The sequence below is a fragment of the Lucilia sericata genome, unplaced genomic scaffold (assembly GCF_015586225.1).
Source record: "Lucilia sericata isolate MDLA Ls3-8-SP2 unplaced genomic scaffold, ASM1558622v1 Contig001424F_arrow, whole genome shotgun sequence".
In the NCBI taxonomy this organism is placed as follows: domain Eukaryota; kingdom Metazoa; phylum Arthropoda; class Insecta; order Diptera; family Calliphoridae; genus Lucilia; species Lucilia sericata.
Window position 1 is genome coordinate 1 of NW_023995357.1, and position 21,325 is coordinate 21,325.

The 21,325-nt window shown below is 30.8% G+C and overlaps 1 protein-coding gene across 1 annotated transcript in view; it reads left to right on the top strand.

Annotated features, from left to right (window-relative positions):
- Nucleotides 1-9,940: 9,940 nt before the first annotated feature.
- LOC119611344 (calcium-transporting ATPase type 2C member 1-like) overlaps nucleotides 9,941-21,325 on the top strand; it is a 46,451-nt gene continuing 35,066 nt past the window's right edge. Inside the window, exon 1 of the mRNA XM_037966891.1 lies at nucleotides 9,941-11,655. Within this exon, the coding sequence (XP_037822819.1) occupies nucleotides 9,966-11,655 (1,690 nt within the window). The 5' untranslated portion in view covers nucleotides 9,941-9,965. The remainder of the gene's footprint in view (nucleotides 11,656-21,325) is intronic.

The window sequence follows — 21,325 nt, forward strand, 5'->3', positions numbered from 1 at the left end:
CTGTTCTAGTTCTGTTCTGTTCTAGTTCTGTTCTAGTTCTGTTCTGTTCTGTTCTGTTCTGTTCTGTTCTGTCTGTCTGTTCTGTTCTGTTTGTTATGTTCTGTTCTAGTTCTGTTCTGTTCTGTTCGTTCTGTTCTGTTCTGTTCTGTTCTGTTCTAGTTCTGTTCTGTTCTAGTTCTGTTCTAGTTCTGTTCTAGTTCTGTTCTAGTTCGGTTCTAGTTCGGTTCTAGTTCTGTTCTAGTTCTGTTCTAGTTCTGTTCTAGTTCTGTTCTAGTTCTGTTCTAGTTCTGTTCTAGTTCTGTTCTAGTTCTGTTCTAGTTCTGTTCTGTTCTAGTTCTGTTCTAGTTCTGTTCTAGTTCTGTTCTAGTTCTGTTCTAGTTCTGTTCTAGTTCTGTTCTAGTTCTGTTCTAGTTCTGTTCTAGTTCTGTTCTAGTTCTGTTCTAGTTCTGTTCTAGTTCTGTTCTAGTTCTGTTCTAGTTCTGTTCTAGTTCTGTTCTAGTTCTGTTCTAGTTCTGTTCTAGTTCTGTTCTAGTTCTGTCCTAGTTCTGTTCTAGCTCTGTTCTAGTGCTGATCTAGTTTTGTTCTAGATCTGTTCTAGTTCTGTTCTAGTTCTGTTCTAGTTCTGTTCTAGTTCTGTTCTAGTTCTGTTCTAGTTCTGTTCTAGTTCGGTTCTAGTTCGGTACTAGTTCTGTTCTAGCTCTGTTCTAGTTCTGTTCTAGTTTTGTTCTAGTTCTGTTCTGTTCTAGTTCTGTTCTAGTTCTGTTCTAGTTCTGTTCTAGTTTTGTTCTAGTTCTGTTCTAGTTCTGTTCTAGTTCTGTCCTAGTTCTGTTCTAGCTCTGTTCTAGTGCTGTTCTAGTTTTGTTCTAGATCTGTTCTAGTTCTGTTCTAGATCTGTTCTAGATCTGTTCTAGTTCTGTTCTAGTTTTGTTCTAGATCTGTTCTAGTTCTGTTCTAGTTCTGTTCTAGTTCTGTTCTAGTTCTGTTCTAGTTTTGTTCTAATTTTGTTCTAGTTCTGTTCTAGTTCTGTTCTAGTTCTGTCCTAGTTCTGTCCTAGTTCTGTTCTAGCTCTGTTTTAGTGCTGTTCTAGTTTTGTTCTAGATCTGTTCTAGTTCTGTTCTAGTTCTGTTCTAGATCTGTTCTAGTTCTGTTCTAGTTCTGTTCTAGTTCTTTTCAAGTTCTGTTCTAGTTCTGTTCTATTCTAGTTTTGTTCTAGTTCTGCTCTAATTCTAATTTAATTATATGTAGTTCAGTTCAGTAGATTATAGACCTTCCTGCCTTCACTTTAACCAAATAGTTTAAAACAATAAGATTCTATTGAAAACCACCTTTCACTTCTTTCTTGCTTTAATAACTAATTGGCTTAAATAAGTTTAAATGTGTTTTAGTTTTCAAAGTTCTTTAATTAGTTAATTTTTGAAACACACAAGGTGGTTGTTTAGTCATTTATAGCTTTAGTTAAATATGTATAACATTCATTTCAGAAATTATAATTGATTGGTTTATATATCAATCAAACTTAATTTTATTCAATTTAAGAATATTCAAAATGCTTTATATTTCAATTAAATATTAAATTCTTTGTTTGTAACATAATATGTTTTGGATTATGTTTAAAGCAGCTATATAATTATAATATCATAGTAATAATAATAATATGTATTTATGTGATTGCTTAATATACATTTGTATGTATTTACGAGGCAAATTTACGATTTAATGCAACTGCAGTTTAGTTTTATTACAAAACTGTAACAGAAAATTAATTTAATTGCTTTTATTAGGTACAAAATATGCCTCCTATTACATTATGAATATAAAATTAATATTTACGTGTAATAAAATTATTAATAAATGAATGTTTGTTGAAAATAAAAACGCACATAAATATTAAATTGCTCGAACATTTAAAATGGTTTTTGAAGCTTTGTCAAATAACCTAGGGGTTTTAATTCTATGCAAACGACTAGTGCCAAAGGGAAGAACACAAACATAGTGATTTTAAGGAGTAAAAAGATTTTTTGTTATTAATCCACATCTAGTTCAGTTTTAGTGTAGTTCTAGGACAGTTCTAGTGCAAGCTCAGTTCTAAATCAATTCCAGATCAGTTTCAGTTCTGTTCTAGTTATGCACTAGTTCTGTTATAGATCAGTTCTGTTCAAGTTATGCACTAGTTCTGTTCTAGTTATGCACTAGTTTTGTTCTAGTCGTGTTCTAGTTCTGTTCTAGCTCTGTTCTAGTTCTGTTCTAGTTCTGTTCTAGTTCTGTTCTAGTTCTGTTCTAGTTCTGTTCTAGTTCTGTTCTAGTTCTGTTCTAGTTCTGTTCTAGTTCTGTTCTAGTTCTGTTCTAGTTCTGTTCTAGTTCTGTTCTAGTTCTGTTCTAGTTCTGTTCTAGTTCTGTTCTAGTTCTGTTCTAGTTCTGTTCTAGTTCTGTTCTAGTTCTGTTCTAGTTCTGTTCAAGTTTTGTTCTAGTTCTGTTCTAGTTCAGTTCTGTTTTACTTCTGTTCTAGTTCAGCTCTGTTCTAGCTCAGTTCTAGATGAGTTCTTGTTCAGTTCTAGTTCAGTTGTAGTTAATTTCTAGTTCTAGTTCAGTTCTAGTTTAGTTCTAGTTCAGTTCTAGTTCAGTTCTAGTTCAGTTCTAGTTCAGTTCTAGTTCAGTTCTAGTTCAGTTCTAGTTCAGTTCTAGTTCAGTTCTAGTTCAGTTCTAGTTCAGTTCTAGTTCAGTTCTAGTTCAGTGCTAGTTCAGTTCTAGTTCAGTTTTAGTTCAGCTCTAGTTGAGTTCTAGTTGAGTTCTAGTTCAGTTCTAGTTCAGTTCTAGTTCAGTTCTAGTTCAGTTCTAGTTCAGTTCTAGTTCAGTTCTAGTTCAGTTCTAGTTCAGTTCTAGTTCAGTTCTAGTTCAGTTCTAGTTCTAGTTCTGTTCTAGTTCAGTTCTAGTTCAGTTCTAGTTCAGTTCTAGTTAAGTTTAGTTCTAGTTCAGCTCTAGTTGAGTTCTAGTTCATTTCTAATTCTGTTCTAGTTCAGTTCTAGTTAAGTTCAGTTCTAGTTAAGTTCAGTTCTAGTTCAGCTCTAGATGAGTTCTAGTTCAGTTCTAGTTTAGTTCTAGTTCAGTTCTAGTTCAGTTCTAGTTCAGTTCTAGTTCAGTTCTAGTTCAGTTCTAGTTCAGTTCTAGTTCAGTTCTAGTTCAGTTCTAGTTCAGTTCTAGTTCAGTTCTAGTTCAGTTCTAGTTCAGTTCTAGTTCAGTTCTAGTTCAGTTCTAGTTCAGTTCTAGTTCAGTTCTAGTTCAGTTCTAGTTCAGTTCTAGTTCAGTTCTAGTTCACTTCCTGTTCAGTTCTAGTTTAGTTCTAGTTCAGTTCTAGTTCAGTTCTAGTTTAGTTCTAGTTCAGTTCTATTTGAGTTCTAGTTCAGTTCTAGTTCAGTTCTAGTTCAGTTCTAGTTCAGTTCTAGTTCAGTTCTAGTTCAGTTCTAGTTCAGTTCTAGTTCAGTTCTAGTTCAGTTCTAGTTCAGTTCTAGTTCAGTTCTCAGTTCTAGTTCAGTTCTAGTTCAGTTCTAGATTAGTTCTAGTTCAGTTCTAGTTCAGCTCTAGTTCAGTTCTAGTTCAGTTCTAGTTCAGTTCTAGTTCAGTTCTAGTTCAGTTCTAGTTCAGTTCTAGTTCCGTTCTAGTTCAGTTCTAGTTCTAGTTCAGTTCAAGTTCACTTCTAGTTCAGTTCTATTTCAGTTCTAGTTCAGTTCTAGTTCAGTTCTAGTTCAATTCAGCTCAGTTATATTTAAGTTCCCGTTCATTTCTATTATAGTTCTTTTCAGTTTCAATTCTTCTAGTTATCTTAAAGTTTGTGCAATTCATACATTTAGTATTCTGCCATCAAGAATCCCTTTAGGCTGTAAAATATTTTTTGTTGATTATTTAAAAAGATTTTATAACCGCTTTTAAATTGAGCATTTTAAAGATACAACAATAAATTATGAAACGATTTTTAATATCTAAATCTGTTGCACTTTTTTAAATATATTTCCTTGAGCCATTCCACACCGAGTAAATAAAATTGTATTTAAATATTTATTCATATATAAAATGTGTTTGTTTGCTAAAAGATTGTAAATTATTTATGTCAACATTAGACTTTTTACTTCAATATTTACAGAATAAAAACTTGTTAAAATCACTTGTCTCAATATTTAATCAAAATAATGAAAGATTCAAATTAAATTTTTTAATGAAAGAGTAAAAATACAACAGTTGCAGTTTATAAAAATAGAATAAGAAAAATTGAAATGCATTAAATTCAGAAGATTTCAATAAAACTTTCTAAAAGAAAATATTACCGTTTTGCTTCAGTCTACTTGGTTCGCTAAATATTTGATCAATATGACCATACTTAATGTAATATCACAAAATCGTTTCCACTAACCTGTCAGTCGACAAAATTTCAAAAACTACAAATTATACCTTTACTTTTGCTATGCTCTACTTAAAGTACATGAATTTTGTTAAAAAAAAGACTAGTCTAGTTATTAACGCATATCAAATGTTTACGAATTTATTTTTATATATTTAAACTTGTTTTATTTTATTTATAAAACAAACAGCATGAAATAACGTGAGTTTAAAATTGAAAATAAAACAAAAACTTGCTTAAATAAAATATTTATTCAAATGTTCTTTTGAATATCAATTTCAAATTGATTTAGCACAGTTGCAAACTGTTGGGTTTTAAATTTATAATGATTTAAAAGTAATTCAAAATAACATAAACACCTACTTGATACTACTGTATTAAAAATTTATGGAAATTTATGTATTTTGGATACTCGTAAATTATTCAAATATGTAATTAAAAAGACACTGAGAGAAATAATCGATCTAGTTTCATTACAGATTTAGTGCAGATTTTGCTCAGTTATTGTTTATTTTCAGTTCAGTAGTTGTTCAGTTCTAGGTCAATTATATTTTAGTTCTATGGTCTAGTATATAGTCTAGTCTATAGCCTAGTCTATAGTCTAGTCTATCGCCTAGTCTATAGTCTAGTCTATAGGCTGGTCTATAGTCTAGTGTATAGTCTAGTCTATAGCCTAGTCTATAGTCTAGTATATAGCCTAGTCTATAGTCTAGACTATAGACTAGGCAATAGTCTAGTCTATAGTTTAGTCTATAGCCTAGTCTATAGCCTAGTCTACAGTCTAGTATATGGCCTAGTCTATAGTCTAGACTATTGACTAGACTAGACTATAGCCTAGTCTATAGTCTAGTCTATAGTCTAGTCTATAGTCTAGTCTATAGTCTAGTCTATAGTCTAGTCTATAGTCTAGTCTATAGTCTAGTCTATAGTCTAGTCTATAGTCTAGTCTATAGTCTAGTCTATAGTCTAGTCTATAGTCTAGTCTATAGTCTAGTCTATAGTCTAGTCTATAGTCTAGTCTATAGTCTAGTCTATAGTCTAGTCTATAGTCTAGTCTATAGTCTAGTCTATAGTCTAGTCTATAGTCTAGTCTATAGTCTAGTCTATAGTCTAGTCTATAGTCTAGTCTATAGTCTAGTCTATAGTCTAGTCTAGTCTAGCCTAGTCTAGACTATAGACTAGACTATAGTCTAGTCTATAGTCTAGTCTATAGTCTAGTCTATAGTCTAGTCTATAGTCTAGTCTATAGTCTAGTCTATAGTCTAGTCTATAGACTAGTCTATAGTCTAGTCTATAGTCTAGTCTATAGTCTAGTCTATAGTCTAGTCTATAGTCTAGTCTATAGTCTAGTCTATAGTCTAGTCTATAGTCTAGTCTATAGTCTAGTCTATGGTCTAGTCTATAGTATAGTCTAGTCTATAGTCTAGTCTATAGTCTAGACTATAGTCTAGTCTATAGTCTAGTCTATAGTCTAGTCTATAGTCTAGTCTATAATCTAGTCTATAGTCTAGTCTATAGTCTAGTCTATAGTCTAGTCTATAGTCTAGTCTATAGTCTAGTCTATAGTCTAGTCTATAGTCTAGTTTATAGTCTATGCTATAGTCTATTCTATAGTGTAGTCTATATTCTAGTCTATAGTTTAGTCTATAATTTAGTCTATAATTTAGTCTATAGTTTAGTCTATAGCTTAGTCTATAGTTTAGGTTATAGTTTAGTCTATAGTGTAGTCTATAGTCTAGTCTATAGTCTAGTCTATAGTCTAGTCTATAGTCTAGTCTTTAGTCTAGTCTTTAGTCTAGTCTATAGTCTAGTCTAAAGTCCAGTCTACATTCTAGTTTGTAGTCTAGCCTATAGTCTGTTATATGGGTTAGTCTGTAATCTAGTATGTATCCAAGTTTATAGTTTAAACTGTAGTCTAGCCTAAAATATAGGCTGGATTATATAACTAAACAAATTAATTTCTAGTTCAGTTCTAGAAATTAATTTGTTCTATTCTATTTCTGTTCTAGTTCTGTTCTAGTTCTGTTCTAGTTCTGTTCTAGTTCTGTTCTAGTTCTGTTCTAGTTCTGTTCTAGTTCAGTTCTAGTTCTGTTCTAGTTCTGTTCTAGTTCTGTTCTGGATCTGTTCTAGTTCTTTTCGAGTTCAATTCTACTTTCTCATGTAGTTCTAGTTTAGTACTAGTTCTAATATAATTAATTCTTATTCAGTTCAATTGCTATTATTAGGGGCAGTAATTTGCAATACTTTTCATAAAATTTAAACTTCAAAAATTATGCTTTTAATTTACCTCTTTAAATGATTTCTTCATTACAAATTTAATTTATTTTTTATTACTTTACAACAGAGGAGCGCAAGATTGCCATTACATAGCACGCGTGATAGGGTAAGAAAATTCTGCTGACGCTAAGTTGATACACATACACTATAGGTTTAATTCTTCTTCTTTTTATAATGAGCAATATCAGTGGGTTTGCTCTCAACTTGAAAAACAAAATCAAATCAGTTGCTGATCAGCACTTGTCAAAGCAAGGTCTGTACGCGACGTTTTTAAAATACACACAGAAATACAACAACAAAATTTTGAGAAAGCCGAATTAATGTAGGAGAACATGAGAGAACAGTTGTTAGTTTTTTATATATAGACTTTGATATACGCTGGCTGTCAAAATCCATAATAAACATTTGACAGTTAGCATATACATTATAGTTTATAGTCATTTTATTAGTATACTTTTATTTTGAATTGAATTCTGTTCTCTGCTGCTTTACCAACACAAATAAAACTATGGTACTCTATGGTAGTATGTGTTTGAGCAACACTGCTTTACAACCACAAATAAATTTACAAATCTTTCAAATATTTTTTCTTCATTTTAACTTTTCATCAAAATCATTTGCAGTTCTATGTTGTAAAATATATTATACTCCATTTCTATAACTCTCTCACTCTCCCTAATATTATGCTACAATTATTTTCCTTAATGAAAAACCCCACAAACATATTAAAGTAATACATACATTTGGTATACAGAGACGAAAATGAAATAAAATGAATAAACAAATAAAAACTAGCCAGAATTGTAGGGAGAAAAAGTAAAGTAAAAGCTGCAAATGACAGCTTAACAAAATATCATTATTAACATTTTAGCAAACATACAAACAAACAGCAACAACATATTGCGTTGACAATTGCAAATTAGCCAAGACAACCACCAGCAAGCAAGTACCCAACAGCATCATTACCTCCATAGTCTCATGCTCATTGTTCTCATTTAAACTTAACACTTTTAAAGTTACAAATACGTTTACAATTGCTACAAAAACAACAAATGTGGTAATACTTTATATTACCACCCACTGTTTGAGTCTGCTAGGTGATGGATGTGGCAACAAAAACCATAGATACATCCATCCAACAGATGGTACAGATGGACATACAACTAGACATTCAAATGGCTCTGAAACAGATTCATTGAAGAGTTTTTTCTCTCTTATTTTTGACCAACCATTTTGCCAGTAATCATTTTCATTATCACCATAAAAAGCAAAACCAACTTGACTAAAAATAAGGGATGTGAGGTCTGATAGTCCTAAAGACCTTTAGTATGATATTAAAATATGTATATATTTAATTGTAATAAGTGAAAAAGGTGCCTAAGAGACATTTATTTAAAATAACTAAGAGACAAAATATGAACAAAACTTTAAACATGTTGAAAATGTAAATTGATTATAAAACCATAGATGTAAATTATTTTCTTTTAGAAAAAATTTGTCACTTGGAGCCCTTTTGCCCTTATCAGCACAATTGTTTATTTAGCTTTTTATTTTTATTTAAACAAAAAAACTAACAAAACTAAAGAACTCTGTATATATAGTTTTAGTATATAATGAAATGTTTTTATATGAAACTAATTAAAATAGATGATAATGTTGAACGAAGGTTAATTTTTGTATGCACTGTACTATTTTTTATATTCATTGTTTTTATAGCATTTGTAGTTTCTAGCAGCAGAAACTCCTGAGAGTATTTAGTTTTAATTAAGTCATTTTTATAATTTCCTGTATTTCTTAAAAAAAACCTTAACATGAGATTAAATAATTAGTAATAAAAACTAAAGCATAGTTTCAGGTAATATTAATATTCATTTCTGGTGGGTGTTTTTATTAAATTTAGTCACAAATTAAAAAAAAACTGAAACAGAACTAGAAAAGAATTGGAACAGAACTAGCACAGAACTAGAACAGAACCACAAAAGAACTACAAAAGAACTAGAACAGAACTAGAAAAGAATTAGAACAGAACTATAACAGCACTAGAACAGAACTAGAACAGAATCACAAAAGAACTACAAAAGAACTAGAACAGAACTAGAACAAAACTAGAACAGAACTAGAACAGAACTAGAACAGAAGTAGAACAAAACTAGAACAGAACTAGAACAGAACTAGAACAGAACTAGAACAGAACTAGAACAAAACTAGAACAGAACTACAAAGAACTAAAACAGAACTTGAAGAGAACTACAACAGAACTAGAACCAGAACTAGTTGTGAACTAGAACATAATATAATTAGAACAGAACGATATCCGTCTACCTATCTATCTACTATCTATCTATCTATCTATCTATATCTATCTATCTATCTATCTATCTATCTATCTATCTATCTATCTATCTATCTATCTATCTATCTATCTATCTATCTATCTATCTATCTATCTATCTATCTATCTATCTATCTATCTATCTATCTATCTATCTATCTATCTATCTATCTATCTATCTAGCTATCTATCTATCTATCTATCTATCTATCTATCTATCTATCTATCTATCTATCTATCTATCTATCTATCTATCTATCTATCTATCTATCTATCTATCTATCTATCTCTATCTATCTATCTATCTATCTATCTATCTATCTATCTATCTATCTATCTATCTATCTATCTATCTATCTATCTATCTATCTATCTATCTATCTATCTATCTATCTATCTATCTATCTATCTATCTATCTATCTATCTATCTATCTATCTATCTATCTATCTATCTATCTATCTATCTATCTATCTATCTATCTATCTATCTATCTATCTATCTATCTATCTATCTATCTATCTATCTATCTATCTATCTAATCTATCTATCTATCTATCTATCTATCTATCTATCTATCTATCTATCTATCTATCTATCTATCTATCTATCTATCTATCTATCTATCTATCTACTATCTATCTATTTATCTATCTATCTATCTATCTATCTATCTATCTATCTATCTATCTATCTATCTATCTATCTATCTATCTATCTATCTATCTATCTATCTGTGTTTTTTCGTTTTTTTCTAGCTGTACTTTGGCTGAAGACGGCGTTCAATCATAAGAAAGTCTGATCCATTTGTAGATTTTTTTGATCTTAAGATATTTTAGAAGAGTTGGTGCTTTTAATTCGGCTTTATATAATTTAACTATTTTAATAATTATTTTCTTAACTACATATGTTAACTGATTTTTTTTCATTACTCTCTTTCCAGACGGGTTCCACCATAACCCCTGAAATGTTATTAACCACAGCAGAATCCTCAACATTTAGTGCCTCTGAGGTGGCTGGTCGCTTACAAGTCGATGTACGCTCCGGACTCAAATGGACCGAAGCTAAATATCGCGCTAAAATTATTGGTCACAATGAACTCAATGTTATCGAAGAAGAACCTACCTGGAAGAAATATGCCGAACAATTTAAAAATCCTCTCATTTTATTACTATTGGGTTCAGCGGCCGTTTCGGTATTTATGAAACAGTTCGATGATGCTGTGAGCATAACAATCGCCATTATAATTGTGGTAACAGTAGCTTTTATACAAGAGTATAGATCAGAGAAGAGTTTAGAGGAATTAAAGAAATTAGTACCACCCGAGTGTCATTGTTTGAGAGAGGGTAGGCTGGAAACATTTCTGGCACGTGAACTGGTGCCGGGAGATGTGGTGTATCTGAATGTGGGCGATCGAGTGCCGGCCGATGTAAGGCTCTTCGATGCCATTGACTTGTCTATAGATGAGTCCAGTTTTACGGGTGAAACTGAACCGGCTAGAAAATGTACGGATTTGTTATTGAATAATACAGGGAATAAAGATCATACGAATATGAAAAATATAGCGTTTATGGGTACTTTAGTGCGTTGCGGCAATGGCAAAGGTATTGTGGTGAGTACCGGTGAAAGAAGCGAGTTTGGTGAAGTCTTCAAAATGATGCAAGCCGAAGAGGCACCCAAGACACCTTTACAAAAGTCTATGGATATTTTGGGAGCTCAATTAAGTTTCTACTCTTTTCTTATTATTGGTGTTATAATGCTATTGGGTTGGTTGCAGGGCAAACCCTTAACGGAAATGTTTAATATTTCCGTTTCCCTAGCAGTGGCAGCCATACCTGAGGGATTACCCATAGTGGTGACAGTTACCTTAGCCTTGGGGGTTATGCGCATGGCTAAACGCAATGCTATTGTTAAAAAACTACCCACAGTGGAAACTTTGGGTTGTGTTAATGTTATCTGCTCGGATAAGACAGGAACATTGACCAAAAACGAAATGACGGTGACAGTGATCATAACCTCCGATGCCTATATGGCAGATGTAACTGGAGCGGGCTATAATGATCAGGGTGAAATACATATACGCAATTGCAATAACATAGAAATGGCTAAAGCTAATATAACTAATCTCTTGGAAATTGGCGCTGTTTGCAATAATGCCTATATACAAAATGGCACCTTATTGGGACAACCTACCGAAGGTGCTCTCATTGCAGCTGCCATGAAAAATGGCATGTATGCTACCGCTGAAAACTATGTACGTATACAGGAATATCCCTTCTCATCCGATCAGAAAATGATGGCCGTTAAATGTATACACAAGTACAATAACAATAAAGAAGAAATCTATTTTGCTAAAGGCGCTCTAGATTATCTTTTGCCTCAGTGTACCAAATATCAATTTGGCACTCAAACTATGCCTTTGACTAAACAAAATGAAGCGGAATTTTTGGCCGAAGCTTATGAAATAGGACGTAAAGGTTTAAGAGTTTTAGCTTTGGCTAAGGGAAAAAATTTACAAGATCTTATATATTGCGGTTTGGTGGGCATAACAGATCCGCCAAGACCTTTGGTTAGGGAATCTATAGAGCTGTTAATGCAGAGCGGTGTGCGAGTGAAAATGGTGACTGGAGATGCTCAAGAGACAGCAATGGCAATTGGTAAGTGAATAATTTTATAAAAAAATCTTGAGACCCAGAAATATTAGACTATATTAACAATTGGATTAGACTTTTTTAGGCTCGTTTAATTTGTTACTTTTTAAATTTGTATTTTGAAAAAATTTTGAAAAATAACTTTTTCTTTTATTTAAAATAAACTGTTGAGAACAGAATCTTGAAAGTTTGGTACTTTTTATAAGAAAAAAGAGGGATTTTATTACCCTGTTTAAAGTAAGAATCATGTTTGAGCCTTTTTAAGTTAACATACTATTACAGAGTACTTTGCAAAAAAGTACTTTTCTTAAGGGATTTTAAAATTTTTTTTGTAAATGTACTTTTCTGAAAAATGTGCTTTCTTGAAAAGTACTTTTGTTATACTTTTCTAGTGCTACTTTACAAGTTCTCTTCCAAAAGTAGTTTTTCAATATTTTCCCCAAAAAAGTACTTTTTAAAATTTTTGTTAAAGTACTTTTTTGAACACTTTTTGTAAATATTATTTTCTTCAAAAATTTTCATAAAAAAGGTGCTTTTATGAAAAAAAAGTCTCAAAAAAGTACTTTCCAACATTTTCCTTAAATGACTTTATAACGCTTTTTGTAAATGTACTGAAAAATAGTACTTTTAGGGTACTTTTTCTAAAAGTATTTTTTTTTTTCACTATTTTACTAAAAATCAACGTTTCTGATACTAATTTTTAATACTAATCTTCAATACGTGTTTTTTAACCTTTTTCTACAAAAGTACTTTCTTGATACATTTCCTAAAATCATACATAATCAAATTTTCACTATCTGTCGGCATTGATTAACAGTAAGAATCATGTTTGAGCCTTTTTAAGTTAACATACTATTGCAGAGTACTTTGCGAAAAAGTACTTTTCTTAAGGGATTTTTAAAAATTTTTTTTGTAAATGTACTTTGCTGAAAAATGTGCTTTCTTGAAAAGTACTTTTGTTATACTTTTCTAGTGCTACTTTAGAACTTCTCTTCCAAAAGTAGTTTTTCAATATTTTCCAAAAAAAAAGTACTTTTTAAAATTTTCGTTAAAGTACTTTTTTGAACACTTTTTGTAAATATTATTTTCTTCAAAAATTTTCATAAAAAAGGTGCTTTTATGAAAAAAAAGTCTCAAAAAAGTACTTTCCAACATTTTCCTTAAATGACTTTATAACACTTTTTGTAAATGTACTGAAAAATAGTACTTTTAGGGTACTTTTTCTAAAAGTATTTTTTTTTTCACAATTTTACTAAAAATTAACTTTTCTGATACTAATCTTCAAAACGTGTTTTTTTAACCTTTTTCTACAAAAGTACTTTTTTGATACTTTTCCTAAAATCATACTTTTAACACTTTTTGCCTTAAATAGTACCTTCTCCGTACTTTTTCTAAAGGTGCTTATATCACTTTTTTTATTTTATAAAAAAGTACTTTTTTAACATATTATAAAGAAGTACTTTTCTAAAGCTTTACTTTATGTTTCCTAAAAATGCATTTTAGTACTTTTTCTAAAGCTATTTGGTACTTTTTCGAATAAGTTTCCAAAGTTATTGATTTCATATCAGATAGTTACTAGTTTTGACACTTTTATAAGGGATTTTTTTTATCATCAATTAGGTTTTTTGGCATTTCTTTGAAAAGTACTTTTTGGTACTTTTAGGGGAATTCCCTGTCTTTATTTGTTAGTACATTGATTTAGCTACTAAATTTAAATTTAAGAGCTTAACTTTATTTTAAGATTAAAATAAAAGATTTTCTTAAAGTTAAAAGTTTTTTAGATGGTACTTTTTATGGGACACTGGGCACTTTTTTTGGGGCACTTAAGTCAAAATTATGATTTAGTTTAAAAAAGGTTTTTAAATAACTTTTGTGCAATGTTTTGAAACTTTTTTGCTCTTTTTCTTTTTTTTTTTTTTGCATTTTTCTTGGTACTTTTTTTTTTTTGTGCTTATCTATGTCTAATTTTTCTTTCTATTGTCCTTTGTACCGTTTATATAAGAATTGTTGCTTTTGACTTTGTATGTAAATTTCCAAAAAAAACGATGGATGCAACGAACATGACATGTAACTTGATTGTTAAACATGTTGAAAATGCTAAAAGTTGACGTAAACGAAAAAGTACTTTTTCATGTACTAATACAACCAAACAACAATATATTGTAGGAGTTAAAAAGAAAACCAAAACTTTCTATTCAATCACCCATACATCCCCCCCCCCCGTCCCCCTTAAAAACAAATTCTATTCTTATCTTTTAACAGTAATGAACATCAGATTGTTGTTTTTTTTTAGTTGTTTTGCTAAATTTTTAGAGAAAAAAGTACTTTTTTATGTTTCTTTTGGTTTAAGGTTATAAGGGTTTATTTATTTCATTTATGCCACCACAAAGATTTATTACTCCCTAGAAAGCTTGAGTTATATATACAATTTTAAACTAAAACTGCTAAATTCCAAAACAAGAAAGAAACTCTAAATGTGTAGGAGTTTAGCTTAGAAGGACATGCTACTCTACCAACTCTATTTGGGGGAAACGCAAAAAAGACAGAGGGAAATTTGTAAAATATCTATTTGATATGCCCCTGATGTTGTTTGGTTGAATACAACTGACATGAAGTGAAGTTGCACTTCAAATAAATTTCTCGTTTGTATGTTTAAACAGACGGACGAAGGCATGGATGGATGGACGGACAGACAGACAGACTCCAGGCTAAAGTTGAATGTTAAAGGATATAATTCATTTTGTCTGGGCAACTAAGTGTTTTTTAGTTGCAACCATATACATATCTGCCACTTGGTTGTGCAAACACACAGAGAAAGGGAAAAAGTAAAAAAATGGTGTCCCTATACAAATACAAACAAAAATTTGCCGGAAATGCAAGAGCCAGTCAATATAGTGGGTGGTTAAACTAACAGTTTAAGCAAGCAACTTTATCGCTATAACGCAGACAACCCAATATCTCCATAAACCTGTCTGTACTGTCAGTAACTCTATGAGTAACATTGTGACTGTGGTTAATTATTTCTGCGAAGCCCCATAAAGACTTAAACTTGTACTCCAACCACTACCCCTAGAAATATAATGCTAAAGTCCCTTATCCTGTACCATACATATTCCTTATCTTGCAGTAATATACATTTTTTATTCGTACAATTTAATAATTGCTATATTGGTGTAACCCAAAAAGGTAATAAATGTTCTATAATGGTAAAATATTAAAAGTTGAAACGAAAAAAAAATTTTAAAAAATAATAACTGTTTTATCATCCTGGGACAGCAGCAGCAACATCATTTTGATCGTCCCTGCTCCATAACACAATATGTACAAGTTCAATGAGTTGGAAACATATAAGGATACACGTTTCGTTTTCTCTACTTGTTTGTGGGTAAAATTGTAATTATGATATGGTTACCCCCAAAAAAAAGAAGGAACCGAAAAAATCATATAAAATTGATATGAAATCAAGCATTACAATAAAACAAAATTTGAAAAAAGATTAAAGAAATAAATTGGTTGTATAGTTACAAGTAAAGAAATTATTAAAAATTTTAAGGAATTAAACTGATGAATTTAGTTCTGGCAAACATAGTTTTAAAAGAAAGATTTCTAGTTTCACGTTTTCTTTAAATAACCTAAAGCTTATTTGGATCTATTAGTGTCGGTCTAAGCTCTACTTAGTGCACTACATTAGCATTAGTCTTAGCTCAAACTAACGTCTTATATAAGATTTAAATGAAGCTTTACTCAGGGTCCCACATTAGCTCGAAATGCAGTTTGAGTTATAGCTCCACATAAGCTTTAATAGTGGCTCTGGATGTAGTAATAGTAAAGCTTAACTCAGAGCTTTAAATACGTTTTTAGTTTAGTTTTAATCGTTGTACTTTGTATTTTCAAGTTAAGCTTTAATTGTTTCATTAAATATAGTTCGATCTTTACATTTAGAAAATAAAGCTTAAATTTTGATTCATTTACAGCTCTAAATAAAGCTCTTTTTAGGTTCAATTGTAGTTCAAGGTAAAGACTTGTATCAGTATTAAACACAACTCAAAATATAGTCTCACATTAGCTTCAATCGTTAGGATAGTTTGAAGCTTTATTCTAAGCTTTTTATATTTACAAGTTAAACTTTAATTGTTTCCTTAAATATAGTCAGTTTTTAATATAAATTAGCTTCAATCATTGTTTTTATTAAGTTTGAAATATAGTCTAAGCTTAGTTTTAACTGTAGCTTAAAGCTTGGCTTCAATAACAGTTCTAAATAAGTCGCTATTTTCTTTCAATTGTAGCTTAAAATATGGTTTTACATTAGTATAAATCACAGCTCAACAATTATCTCACATTAGTTTTAACCGTTGTTATAAATGTATTAGCAGTTAAGCTTGCTCAAAGCTTTAATCGTAACACTTTGTATTTTTGAGCTTAGCTTTCAAAATAAAGTCCTATTTTGATTTAATCGTAGCCCAAAATATGGATTTGCAATAGCATTAATCACAGCTTTAAATATAGCTTCACATGGTCTTGGTTTAGTCTTAAAATTACCTTAAAGTATGGTCTAAGATTATCTTTGAACGAAGCTCGAAATATTAGTTTTGATTTAAAAGTAGCCCTAACTGTAACCTTAATTAAGCTCCAATTGCAGCCTGAGTTTTGCTTTTGTTGCTTTAAATAAAGATTAAGTTTGGAATATAAATAAAGCCTTAGTTTAGCATTAATCTTAGATTCATACTTTGCCCTACTTTATCCACAATTTAGCTTTAATCGTAGCTCCACATATAGACCTAGATCACCGGTAATAGGTGATTAAAATACAGTCCTAGTTTAGCTTTTATTATACCCTTAGTTTAGCTCTAATCCCACTTTATACATAACAATTCTGTTTAGGTTAAAAGTAGGTCCAAGCATAAGCTTTTATTTGTAGATCTAATTACAGGTCTATTTTAGCTTTAAAAACTGATTAACTGATTTTTCTTAGCTCTACATAAAGTCCTATCTTGGCTTTGCTTTTAATATAAGCTTAAAATAAAGTCCTAGTTTAGCTTTATTCCTATCTTGAAATGTAGACCTAGGTTTAGCTTTAAGCTTAACTCCAAGTTTAGCTTTAAGCGTAACTCTAAGTAGAATACTACTCCAGTTTCAAATGTAATCCATGTCTACTTTAGCTTTAATCATAGTTCAAAATATAATCCTAAATATGCTATAATTAAGTAAACGCTAATTAAGTTAACATTAAAGCTCTAAATGTAGCTCTAGTTTAGCTTTAATCGTTGCTTTAATTATAATATCAACTAAGCTTTAGTCCTAACTTTAAACACACTCCATGTATAGTTATAGGTTAGTTTGAAAGTCGAATGTATATTACATCAAATACATCTAACCCAGCATTTAAGCTATTAGTCACAAACCTTAAACAGCGATCTATGAAAGGTATTATCGTTCATAGAATATAGTCTATAAGCTTAGCTCAGTTTCAATCGTAAATCTTAATGAAGTCCTAGTAGCCTTATTAGCTTTGATAGTAGTCCTATAGTCCAGACTACAATATATATAGTAAATACTATAGTCTATCTATAGTACGGACTATAGTCTATCTACAGTGGTGGCCATGAGGTTAGCACATTTGGTATCTGTTAAATATAAAATCAAATATTTCCTATAGTTCTTAACTTTTTTAACAAATTCTTTTTTATGCGTAACACATGTCCTTCGAGGATCACGACACATTACATTTTGTTCCACTACTTTGTTGCAGATAGATTTCTTTCTTTCCAAAGTACATCTACCCCAAAAAAAATCTGGACATAAGTTTAGCACAAAATAAAAAAATCATTAAAAAATTAAAAATAAAGCAAAGAAACTGGATAATTTTATGTAATTTCACTTAAAATTTTATATTTTGTAGAATAGTTGCACATTTTGATAATATCATTTCTTCTCCTGGACATAATCTTCACCAGAACCCACTAGAAATTTCATGACATAAATTTTAACTTTCAGCCCATAAATAGGCAAAATTCTTAGGAATTTGTGTTTTATTTGTTGCACCATTTCGTTTAATATGTTCCCTATTGGATTGGGTTCTAGAAATTATTCTGGGGGCTGCAAACATGTCAATCTCGCTCGCTTCCAAGAAGCTCCTCTCTGTACTTTTAACATATTTTGGGTCATTGTCGACCAAAAAACGCCATTTAACTGAACTTTTGTCCACTCATTTTTTTACTAAAATATTTAAGAGTCTATTTTGATAGTCATACTGATCCATTTGTGCGTCCACCTTGCGTATAGAACCTCCACTAGCCCGGAAAACGCCTCCGAATTCGTCATATTTCACCCATTGTGTTTTATGGTTTTAAATGTACACTTTGGTTGTTGCTGCATGTTTGGAGTACAGCATAATTACATTTTTCCATCAAATTTGATCCTATTAATCTTCAACTAGTATCCTCCAATCATGCAGATAAAGCTAAAGTGTTCCAGAGAAATCATATATCACAATGGGGGGAAATTTCATGGTATTCATTGCATTTTCTTGGCATGCTGTTGGTCCTATATTGATGTTGGATGCAGAAGTGGATCCGTATGACTATCAAAATAGGATCTTAAATACTTTATTAAAAAAATCGGAGGACAAAGATGGCGTTTTTTGGTCGACATCGACCGTAAATATGCTAAAAGTGCTGAGATGAGCTGCTTGGAAGCGACCGGGATTGTCATGTTTGCAGTGCCCAGTATATTTTCTCGATTCCAATTCAATAGAGAACATATAACATAATATGGACCAACAAATAAAAGCAGAAATCACCAAGAATTTTGCCAATTTATGGGCTGAAATTTCTAGAGGGTTCTGGTGAAGATTATGTCCAGGAGGAGGAATGATATTATCAAAATCTGCAACTATTCCACAAAATATAAAATCTTAAGTGCAATAAGATAAATATAACCGGTTGTTTTGTTTTATTTTTAATATTTTAATGATTTTTTAATTTTGTGCTAAACTTATGTCCAGATTTTTTTGGGGGTAGATGTACTTTGGAAAGAAAAAAATCTACATGCAACAAAGTAGTGGAACAAAATGTAATGTGTCGTGATCCTCGAAGGACATGTGTTACGCATAAAAAAGAATTTGTTAAAAAAGTTAAGAACTATAGGAAATATTTGATTTTATATTTAACAGATACCAAATGTGCTAACCTCATGGCCACCACTGTATATTATATTCTATCTATAGCCCAGACTATAGTATATCTATAATCCAGACTATAGTCTATCTATAATCTAGGTTATAGTCTATCTATAGTCCAGACTATATTCTATCCATAGTCCAGACTATATTCTATCTATAGTCCAGACTATAGTCTATCTATAGTCCAGACTATAGTCTATCTATAGTACGGACTATAGTCTATTTGTAATCCAGACTACAGTCTATCTATAGTCCAGACTTTAGTCTATCTGTAATCCAGACTACAGTCTATCTATAGTCCAGACTATAGTCTATCTAAAGTCCAGACTATAGTCTATCTATAGTCCAGACTATAATCTATCTATAGTCCAGACTATAATCTATCTATAGTCCAGACTATAGTCTATCTATAGTCCAGACTATAGTCTATCTATAGTCCAGACTATAGTCTATCTATAGTCCAGACTATAGTCTATCTATAGTCCAGACTATAGTCTATCTATAGTCCAGACTATAGTCTATCTATAGTCCAGACTATAGTATATCTATAGTCCAGACTATAGTCTATCTATAGTCCAGACTATAGTCTATCTATAGTCCAGACTATAGTCTACCTATAGTCCAGACTATAGTCTATCTATAGTCCAGACTATAGTCTATCTATAGTCCAGACTATAGTCTATCTATAGTCCAGACTATAGTCTATCTATAGTCCAGACTATAGTCTATCTATAGTCCAGACTATAGTCTATCTATAGTCCAGACTATAGTCTATCTATAGTCCAGACTATAGTCTATCTATAGTCCAGACTATAGTCTATCTATAGTCCAGACTATAGTCTATCTATAGTCCAGACTATAGTCTATCTATAGTCCAGACTATAGTCTATCTATAGTCCAGACTATAGTCTATCTATAGTCTATGTATAGTCCAGACTATATTCTATCTATAGTCCAGACTATAGTCTATCTATAGTCCAGACTATAGTCTATCTATAGTCCAGACTATAGTCTATCTATAGTCCAGACTATAGTCTATCTATAATCCAGACTATAGTCTATGTATAGTCCAGACTATAGTCTGTCTGACTTTATTCTATCTATAAGCCAGACTCTAGTCTATCTATAGTCCACACGATAGTTTATCTATAGCCCAGATTATGAGAAAACCTTTACAATTAAAATGCTCGCAATATATGCTAATATTCCCATAATGTTGCCTACTTTTAAGCGTTACACAAACAAATATAATACTTAAAATTAATGAACAATTTTGAAATGTTACAAAAATGATAAACCTTAATTAGTACGTAATAATTATGCGCTCTATTACTTAAGCTTAAAACATATAAAACACTCTTAACGAGTAATAGTTAGAAATTAAGCTGCTTTTAATTAACTTTTTCTATTTTAGCAGTACTCAACTGAAATAGGCTAATTAAAGCATACTTTTAGGGTCTTTTTATTTTGTTGCAAATGCCAAGCTATAAAGTTAGTGTGCCATTATAATTGCCAGTATTTTAAAATCACATTAGCCACAAAATAAAAGGAGAAGATGAGAAGGAGAACACCACTAGAAATTCACAACTGGGTCACACAAACAAACAAAAAAAAAATATTGTGTAAATAAAATGCATAATTTAAGGATTGGTGTTTTTAGCTAAAATAGCAGCATACATTTGGTAGAAGTGGTAAAACTATACATATGGGATTATGGAATAAATTTGCAATAGAAATTTTTGTATATAATTTTAGTTGTTTAACAGAAAAGGGGTAATAAATATTTAAAGCATACCTAAGGGAGTATTAAATGTAGTTAAAATGTAGCATATTTTTGAAAAACAAACTTTTAAGTCTAAGTTTTTTTCAAAGGAAATGACAGAAAAACTTGTTTGTCAGACATATTTGTTAGAACATAAACTTTAGTTTACTGTAAACAGTATTAAACAAATATTAAGTATTCTTGTACGCCTTAAGCTAGGCTATAAACTTTGACAAATTAATCTACAAAGTGTTGAAAAACTTATGGAAAATAGAATGAAATTAAATGGCATGAGAAACCAAAATATACACAAAAATTATTAGATTGTGTCCTTAAGCCAGTCAAGCTGGCTGGCTGACAAAAAAAACTAAAGCATACTTTTAAGAGTAAGTTTTATATTTCTTAATTTACCCACCCAAAAACAAAAACTATAAGTTTTTAATGCAATTTATCTATTACCAACATCAGTGTTAAGTCAAATGACTTTAATAAACAACAATTTAAATAGGTTTTTGTTATTGCAATTTAAACCCTTCTTCTTTGGAATTTGTTACAATTTTCACTTTGCTAATTGTTTATCTGGAAGGTAAAAAATATTTTCTCATGCTGATACTTTTTTTTCGTTTCTTTGGCTCTAGGGGGGAAACTAGAAAAAAAATATACAATTACTTTGAATTAATTAAGCATAAAAGTGCAAAGTTGTTTGCTTCGTTTTTCCTTCTCTCTTGTGTTTC